This window comes from Chiloscyllium plagiosum, chromosome 19 (genome assembly GCF_004010195.1).
Source record: "Chiloscyllium plagiosum isolate BGI_BamShark_2017 chromosome 19, ASM401019v2, whole genome shotgun sequence".
Lineage (NCBI taxonomy): Eukaryota > Metazoa > Chordata > Chondrichthyes > Orectolobiformes > Hemiscylliidae > Chiloscyllium > Chiloscyllium plagiosum.
This window is the reverse complement of record NC_057728.1, coordinates 42,192,701-42,202,627: the sequence shown is the minus strand read 5'-3', so window position 1 is coordinate 42,202,627 and position 9,927 is coordinate 42,192,701. Positions and strand designations below refer to the sequence as shown.

At 38.1% G+C, this 9,927-nt stretch overlaps 1 protein-coding gene across 1 annotated transcript in view; it reads right to left on the bottom strand.

Moving 5' to 3' along the window:
• wif1 (wnt inhibitory factor 1) overlaps positions 1 to 9,927 on the bottom strand; it is a 36,642-nt gene that overhangs the window by 5,361 nt on the left and 21,354 nt on the right. Inside the window, exons 6-7 of the mRNA XM_043708886.1 lie at positions 7,864 to 7,959; positions 1,296 to 1,391 (exon numbers count right to left, since the gene is read on the bottom strand). Coding sequence (XP_043564821.1) covers positions 1,296 to 1,391; positions 7,864 to 7,959 — 192 coding nt within the window. The remainder of the gene's footprint in view (positions 1 to 1,295; positions 1,392 to 7,863; positions 7,960 to 9,927) is intronic.

The window sequence follows — 9,927 nt, the reverse complement described above, 5'->3', positions numbered from 1 at the left end:
TGGAATATTGCATGCAATTCTGGTCTCCTTCCTATCGGAAAGATGTTGTGAAACTTGAAAGGGTTCAGAAAAGATTTACAAGGATGTTGCCAGGGTTGGAGGATTTGAGCTATCGGGAGAGTTTGAATAGTCTCGGGCTGTTTCCCTGGAGCATCAGAGGCTGAGGGGTGATCTCATAGAGAATTATAAACTCATGAGGGGCATGGGTAGGATAAATAGAAAAAGTCTCTTCCCTGGGGTGGGGGAAGGGGTGGGGGTGGTCCAGAACTAAAGGCATAGGTTTAGGGTGAGAGGGGTAAGTTTAAAAAGGGACCCAAGGGGCAACTCGTTCGTGCAGAGGGTGGTACGTGTACGGAATGAGCTGCCAGAGGAAGTGATGGAGGCTAGTACAATTTCAATATTTAAAATTTGGATGGGTATATGAATAGGAAGGGTTTAGAGGGATATGACCCAGGTACTGGCAGGTGGAATTGGATTGGGATGGGATATCTGGTTGGCATAGACTGTTTCCATGCTGTACATCTCTATGATTCTAAATAGTTTTTAACTTTTTTTCCCATTATACTTCTTTCCTCCATTTTACCCTTTTGATGAAATGTATTCCTAGATCTGGTATATTTCTATCAATGCCCAACACATTACTCAGACGGTCAAGATGCAAGTATCAGCTTTGGCACTGAGATGAAAATTTAAAGATCTTGTCATTTTGTATAATGCAGCATTGCCCATTTATTCACATAACTATCAAAAGGAGCTAAAGGGATCAAAACTGATCGTTCATATAAATGATGAACTAGCAAAAGCAATCCAGCAGCTCATTTCACAGCCTGCCCAATTTCCTTGTCCATTAACTTCAATTTCACTGATTAACTATAGCCCATTGTGTACTTTCAATGAAGGCCAATTTCACTCACAAGTTCTTGAAATACATGAGTTTACAAATAAATTCCATTTGAATCTCATGTCAGTTCACCTTTGAAGTCAAAAGGAACCCTGATTTCAATCTCCAAAGTCATGTAATTTTCTGACACAAAGCATTCCAGAAATAGAATTAATTTATAACATGACAATTACAGGAGAATCCAAAGATAAAATAACCACCCAAGGATATTTAAGTTTAGGTTTTATTTACAAAATCCTACATTCTTGAAGGAGGACCATGTGTGTTTGGTTTTAGTTTCCTTACAGAATGTTTGTTTTCAATTAATAAGATAAAGAAAGCAAACCCACAGGCTAGATTCTTATGAAGAACTTGAAAATAGACAGACACATTTTTAAAGTTGCAAGATACTTACGCTTCGAGCATAAATCACCTTGGTAGCCCTTAATGCATTTGCATTTGTTTCTCCCTGTGCATTTCCCTCCATTTCTGCATGGCTGTCGACATTTATCTGAGAGATAGACAGAGTAAATTTCAGCTCTAAAAGATTTATATTTCTCATGATCCAACATATTTCAGTTGCTCCAAGAATAAATATTACAAGGAGGTAGAATTAAGCGCAGCTAAATGCAAAATTGTTGAATAAATGGGCTGCAATATAGGGAACACTCAAATTAGATATTTATTTGACCCAAGCGATTCAAAGACTAAGACGTTAACACGAGTGAATTATAAGCTGGTCTTTGAGAGTTATATCATATCTTCTGTTTATAGTGCATCTGTCTTGGTCAGTTTATGCTGTTCCTGTGTGACATCGTAAAGGTTAACTTGCTATGTGTTAGTGATAACTGCACATTTAATGTGACAAAATGATTAAGGGACTTCAGTAGAAGGCAGTGAGTGAACACCAAAGAAGAGGGGGAGTTTGGGAGAGGGGTTTGCTGGGATGGTTGTAAATTATATTGATAGGGAGAGAAAGATAAGAGAGTGTGGGTTGCTGCTGAGAGAAAAAAGTTTGCGTCGATGTGAATGCCCAAGTTGGAGACAAGAAAGCTGCAAGCTCCCAGCAGGAGCTGGTCAGTGCAGTGCTGGAAAGATGATGTTGAGAATCTGGAGGCACGCAGTGAACATTAGGAAGAGATCAGCCAAGAAGCAGAGCTTAATTAAAATGGACAGACTGACCAGGAATCAGTTGTGTGCAGTTCTGGAATCCACATTACAGGAGGACTGTGATTGCATTGGAGAGAGTGCAGATGTGATTTACCATCTACAGTTGTCTGGGCTGCAGAGTTTGTTATGAAGAGATTGAAAAGACTGGAGCTGTTTTTCTTGAAGCAGAGGACATTAAGTGTGGGACATGATTGAGATGTATAACATTGAGGGGCATACACAGAAGGAAACGTTCTCCTTGGTGGAGGGATCAAAGACTGGGGACATAAATTTAAGATGACAGCGAGAAGTTTAGAGGGGATGTGAAGAAACCATTTCTTCAGGCATAGGGTGGTGGGAATCTGGAACATATTGCCTGTCAGGGTGATAGATGCAGAAACCCTCATATCATTTAAGTGATATTTAGATGTGCACATGATGCCAACACATACAAGACAATGGACCAAATGCTGGAAAATGGGATTAGGACAGTTAATGATGATTTCTGACAGGGACAGATGAGCCAAAGAGCATTCGTCTGTGCTGTGGACCTCTGATTCTATGACTCTTAAAGACAGTCATACAAAAGGAGGAAGAGAAGCTTAGGGTCAGAGTGGCAGACCAAAGTGGGTACACAAATAAACATATGGTGCAAATCTCTTTGTTATGAGTAATTATGAACATATATGTTTTAAGATTTCTTGGTATGCTCAAGATAATTTGGTGTTTTGAGATAGAAGCTTTTGAGATATTTGATTATTTCAAATCTAGCACTTCAAATGAAATATCACATTCATAGCTGGAACTTAAATGACAATTTGTGACATTAGGAACAAAGTAGGCAAGCACATTCAGTTATGATTTCTTGCCTTTCTATTTTAATGTTTGTGGTTACTAACTGTACAGAATATCACCAAGTCTTTTTTACCCAGTTATCTGAGAGTTTCAGCATTGAATTCATTTAAACACTTCAGTGTTTATATAGAAATAGTTGATACTTTCTTTAATAATTAATGCAATTCATATCATTATAAGTTTAATCATTAGTTTTCAATTGTCTTCAGTGTAGAAGTAGCACCTCTGAAATAGTTACCGTAGTGATTGTAACAAGGTCAGCCAGGTGGATGTCACAGAATGTGCTCCCTGATTGGGGCTGCTAATCTGGTCCAATCAGGGATCCCTGGCTGACAGATAAAAACAGGAATGTCGGGGGCTTGCTGGGTCTGTATTGTCTACACTTTTGTATGTAACAGTATTGTCTAATGTACAAATGTCATTGTCACACACTTGTCAAATGTGGAACTGGGATTTATGGTTGGCCTCATCTCCCTGTAAAATGGTTGAACGGTAGGGTTTGGGGCCTAGCTTTGCTGCTCCTCTCCCTTGTAAAATTGCTGTCTCTTGTGTATAGCTGTAAATGTTTTTTGTAAACTGTTTTGTAATTTGTTTAATAAAATACAAAAAATAAACAGGAGATTGAGGTCTCCTCAGTTTAGGGGACTGAAAAAAAAACAGGAGTGTTAGAGGTTCTGTTCACTCTAACAGTGGCTCTGAGGAAGCAGGATCAGTATCAAGGATTCTCCACATGTAAATTAAGGATGATTTGATTACAGGATACTGGCCTCTGTGGAGTTATTTTGCTTATTATTCAGGAAATGGAAAAGGAGGAAAGAAATCAAAACGGAGAGGAGGAAAGAACTAAAAGAAATCAAAATCAGAGAACTGATACCAAGTAAATCATTGGAGCTACAAGTTGACAAGTACCTGGATCCTGAAGGACCTCATTCTGGGATCTTAAAAGAAGCAACTAGTATGAAAGTTGATGCATTGGTTTTAACTTTCAAAACTTCAGTAGATTTGGGAAAGGTTCCTTGGGATTGGAATTTTTCAAAAAAACAAAAAGTAGAGACAGAAAGCCAGAAACTAGAGATTAGTTAGCTTAACATCTGTCACACGGAAAACATTAGAAGGTATTAAAGATATTCAAACAGGACACTTCGAAAAATTTCAAGGTAACCAGTCAGAATCGATGGATTTGAGAAAGCAAGATCATGTTTAACCAATTCATTGGAGTTCTTTGAGGAAGTAATATGTGCTGGGAATGTCAGTAAAGTACAGATGTAATTGTACTTAGATTTCCAGAAGGAATTTCATAAGGTGCCACGTCAAAGGTGGTTTTGGAAATTAGAGACTCATGGTACAGTGGATAACATATTGGCTTTGACTGGAGTTGACTAGCTAAGAGGAAGCAGACAGTAGGTATAAATTGATCTTTTCCCTGGTTGACAAGATATAACAAATGATGTGGCATGGGGATCTGTGCTGGGGCCATGATGCTTTACAATTATATATAAATGCTTTGGATGAAGGTACAGTTGCTAAATTTATTGATACCAAGATGTAAGTTGTGATGCAGTCACAAGCAAGCAACAAATGGATATAGATAGGCTAAGTGAATGGGCACAAATACAGCAAAGGGAGTACAATTTGGAAAATGTGCAATTATCCATTTTGACAGGAAGAATTAAAAGGAAGTATGTTTTTAAATGAAGAAAGATTGCAGAGCGCTGAAATGCAGAGGGATCTGGATGACCTAGAGTATGAAACACAAAAAGCTAGTACGTCGATTTGGCAAGTAATTAGGAAAGCTAATAAAATGTTTTTGTTGATTCCAGGGGGAATAGAATACAAATGTAGAAAGGTTATGCTGGGAAGGTGTTTGTGAGCCCACATCTTGAGTACGAGATACAGTAGTGGTCCTCTTACTCAAGGAAGGATATAAAAGGTGTTGGAAGTAGTTTGGAGAAGGTTTATTAGACTAATCTCTGGAATGGGCAGGTTGTCTTATTGGGATAGGTTGGACAGGCTAGGATTTTAGCTGCTGGAGGTCCAAGTGCAAGACGCTACTTACCATATATACTCAGGTATAGGTCAAATTTGTAAGACTATCTTTTAAAGGCTCAATTTAGAGGGTCAATTAATACACGGACACAAGTTTTGAGGGGCTGAAATTCACACTGGAGTTCGAAATACTATATTATTAGCAAAAGTTGAATTGATCACACAACTAATCCCAGGTTTAAAAAAACACAATGAATTACGTTAAAGGTAATTACTGGATAAAAGCAAGAGACTGACACAAAAATTGAACATGTCAAGGATTCATTGAAATCCTGCAAAATCACACTGTTCGACATCATCGAACAGTGGTATAATTGCGCACTTAAAATGAAATATTTATTAAATTCTGATAGTGTAAGCGTCTTGAACTTTCCTACCAAATTTTTCCATTTCCCTCCCATTTACTCTCGTCTGTAATGAACTTCAACAATATTAACACATTTGTCAAAGAATTAAAGATATACCAGTGTGCAGCCAATATATCTCACTTTTATTCAGATATCATGGCACAATTAAAATGATTAACTTTTTAACGATTTTATATTTTGGATGTATAGTGAACAAAGTGCAATACTGATAGACTTAATGCATGAATGAATCAAAACGTGCAATAAGTAGAGTTATGAATAAATGAATAGAGATGCAGTATAGTAAACAAAGTGATGAGTAGTGTTAGCGGTATGAATGAATGAATGCAATTTCATTTAACTAGCTTAATTGGAACATGCAGTTTCATTTGTAAGAGGTTTATAATGTGATATAGTAGGATTGACTTATACACAAGTTTGCAAAATACAAGGTGTTTTGGCCAAAATAAGGGGTTAACTTATACATGAGATTGACTTATACACAAGTATATCGGGTAATTAAAATGTGGAGAAAGATCAGTAGGCTTGACAGGGTAGATGGTGGGAGACTCTGGAACTAGGTGTCACTGTTTCAAAATATAGGGTCACTTATTTGAGAGAGAGGAGGCCATTTTTGTCCCCCTTAGTAGGTCAGGCATCTTTGAAACTCTTCCAGAAAAGGTGACAGAAGTACAGACTTTGAATATTTTTAAAACAGAGATGGATACATTCTTGTTAAGCAAGGGGTGGGAGGTTATCTGGGGTAGCTAGGAATATGGAGGTTACAAACAGATCAGCCACAAACGTTTTAAAAATGGAAGGATAGACTTGAGGGCCAAATGGTCTACTCCTGCTCCAAACATGTTCATTTGCATGTATAATTACAGGTTTACAAGATTGATATTTTAGGTCTGTCTCTTTAAATTTAAAGTAAAATGAACAGGATCATGTGACCTGTGCTGTAATCTGCCTGACAGCAGACCCAGGTTGTTTGATTGGGAAATTCAGATTGTTTAAGGTGCAAAGTGTTAACGCTTGGAGACAATGGCCGCGTCCTACATGCTACAATAGATAGACTACTGGTTTTCCAAGGACTAGTGAAGTGTTGAGAATCTCAAATTGTACACAGTTGCACTTTAAACTGTCTAATTAGTTCCAAGAGGATAATTGGGCTCTTACGGAGATTAATCAGCAATTCTATCTGGATTTAGCGCCGATGTAATTTACATTGTTACTAAAATGGCTAAGAGGGGAAGAATTTCTAAGGTGTTATTGAAAACTATCAGAGAGTTCAGGTGAGAGACAGCATCTAAAGTCCTAAGTCTTTAACGTAATGTGTTGAATGAGGGTGGGAAGCTTGTAATTCGATTGAAAAGACCAAAGCTGTGGAAGGTTAAAAGGCGGTCGGAAAATTTGTCATGATTTCATGAGAGGGAGAAGTTGCCAGGAAAACTTTCAGTAAGAAAGACAGTTCCAAAGTTGAAAGCTTGGGAAAGTAAAAGTCCAGAAATAAACTCAAGAGATGAAAATAATTTTGGACTAACTCCAGAAGAAACGGGGCTGATGCTGGAATTGCATAAAATTGGCGTATTAAGTGCACTGGCTAGGTGCCACATTTTGGGAAGAACGCGCTTGCAATACAGAGTGCAGAAGAAGTTTACCAAGATGCTGCATGGGTTGGAAGGCCTGGGCTAAGATAGATTAACTTAGGCTAGATTGGTAGGGGTTGTTTTCTTTGGAACAGCGAAGGTCGTGATGGGACCTGATAGAGGTGTATAACACAAGCCTCGTATATAGTGGATAGGAAGACACATTTTCCATTGATAGATGGGCCTATAACCAAGCAACATCATCTTTAAGGTATGAAGTGGAAGGCTAAGAAGAAGTTTTTCACTCGGAGGCTAGAACTCAGTCTAAAAAAGGTGATTGAGTCAGAAATTCGTGTTAACATTTAATCAGTATTTAGATATTCACTTGTGTTACTATAGCATTCAGGGCTATAGGTTAAAAGTTGGAAAACAGGATTAATGTCGTCAGATCCTTGATGACTGGCACAGACATAATGGCCTGTAAATGTTTGAGTCTATAAAATGAATATTTCTTAAAGAGACTGCTGAAATGTATGCCAACAAAGTGTGTATTGGCTAAAAATAAGGAGGGGATATTCCATAATGTGGTCAAGTCAAAGATGCTTATAAAGACAGTCATTAGTTGATGCTGCTTGTAGTTTCAATAAATAACTGAAAATATGAAATATTGTTATGTCATTCTTTGGCTTTTAATTTGACATTCTAATTTCTAGTCATTGATTTCTACAAAGTCATAACATATTTAATTAGATTTTTAAAATTTGTTTAGTCACATCAACAATAAATGGCCAGCATGCAAAGTCTTTGACATATTTAATCATCTGTCAGCTAACTCAGTTCATTAGCAAACGTTTTGCAAACAACCGCATCAAGTTTAAAGATTTACATAATTTGTTCATTATTATAAATAAATCATTTTTATTGAACACTAACTTCTGGTAAATACAAACAATTAAATAGAAACTGGTACATGAAAACGTAAAAGGCTAATACTCACTTATTTCACACTGATCCCCTTCATAACCTGGTGGACAAATGCATTTGGCAGGATGGAAGCAGGTTCCACCATTGTAACAGGTATTGGTGCAGTTTGCTGAAATAAATCATTTTCAAAATAAGATGCTCAGTCTAATTCTCAACAATAATTGCAACACAAAGTACTGCCCATAGCATGACTTGAATTAATGTCCTTTAAATATTCAACCCACAGCTGGCATGTTTAATACACTCATTTTCTGGCATCCAGATAAGTTCATACAAAATAGCTGGAATAGGCCACTCAGCCAGATGATCATAGCTGATCTAATTGTGGCTTAACTCTGCTTTCCTGTCTGCTCCTTAATGTCAGAAAGCTGTCTTGCTCAATCGTGAATTTATTCAATAACCCAGTTTCCACAGATCTCTATGGAAGAGAATTCCAAAAACCAATGGCCCTGCGGGAACAAAGTCCTCCTCATCACCATCAAGTGATCGATCTCTTACTTTCAGATGTGTAATGTAATCAAGGATAAATACACTAAGTGGTAAAATACATGTTCAACCACCTTTATACTGACCTTCCTCTTCTCAGTTAAAAGATGTTGACAAAATAATTTAACACCAAGCATTTTAATCAGAGAATTATAGTTAAGTCTGTCACACAGAATCAGACTCTTTTGTGTAATTTCTCAGAGCATGAAGACCATATTGCTAGCGCACAGCAACTGGTTAGGACTATAAACATGATAGTGATGGAACCTCTACTCTCAGTTTTCACAGCAGCTCACAATGCTGCTTACACAGCTGAGTCTGCTGCCATTAGGCTCAGTGTTAACCAGTGTTTCCTGAAGTGTTAACAGAAATGCTATAGAAACCTGCACTTCCAATAAAATTACTGTCATGGATTGGGAGCATTTTCTATGAAGTCCCTAGTATTTGTATGAAATGTAGTTTCCTGGGCTGTATTCAGTTCAATGATTCAACGTATCATTCTTTCACTTTGAGACGTTGGATTAACTTTGTTCAGGCTAATAGGTGGAAAGTTCTCTCTTTCTACTGGCTATTATATCCTTGGAGTGCATTATATGTTTGTCAATTTCTCTAATTATACATAATCTGGCACCTGATTGCCAGCCTCACTCAAAGCCATTGTTCAAATTAACATATTACATCATGGGACTGCAAACCATTTTCCTGATATTGGATTTATGACACACCGAGAAGATTGAGGGTTTTTTGTTTGCTGGATCTGTAGTACAAAGAACATCCACACTTCTCCATCTGTATGGGATAAAGCTACAATCTGAATAATACAATGATGAAACATGAGCAGCATTACATTTTCCTTTTAACAAGTTCCAAAAGGAATGGAGCAACAACTTGGCTTCTCTAGTACACCGATATTTTAATGTTAACTTTCCTTCCTGATTCCAGTCCAGCTACTGACTTTAAATCTCCTCTCTCCATATCTATTCTTCTGGGGCTGTTGCCAAGGCTAAATCAGTAACAGAAGTCTAGCCTGAAATTAAGGAAGGAAACTCATTGTTTATATATAACAGTTCTGCAAGAGCTAAGTGACATCTAACAATAGTCAACGGATAATGAAGGAGATCTCAGAATCATAGAATCCCTAGTATGCAGAGGCCATTCAGGTAGGTAAAAACAATGACTGCCGATGATGGAAACCAGATTCTGGATTAGTGGTGCTGGAAGAGCACAGCAGTTCAGGCAGCATCCAAGGAGATTCGAAATCAACGTTTCGAGCAAAAGCCCTTGGTCAGGAGTAAAGGCAGTGAGCCTGAAGTGTGGAGAGATAAGCTAGAGGAGGGTGGGGGTGGGGAGAAAGTAGCATAGAGTACAATGGGTGATTGGGGGAGGGGATGAACGCCTCATCTTCCGCCTCGGAACACTTCAACCCCAGGGCATCAATGTGGACTTCAACAGTTTCCTCATTTCCCCTTCCCCCACCTCACCCTAGTTCCAAACTTCCAGCTCAGCACTGTCCCCATGACTTGTCCGGACTTGTCCTACCTGCCTATCTCCTTTTCCACCTATCCACTCCACCCTCTCCTCCCTGACCTAT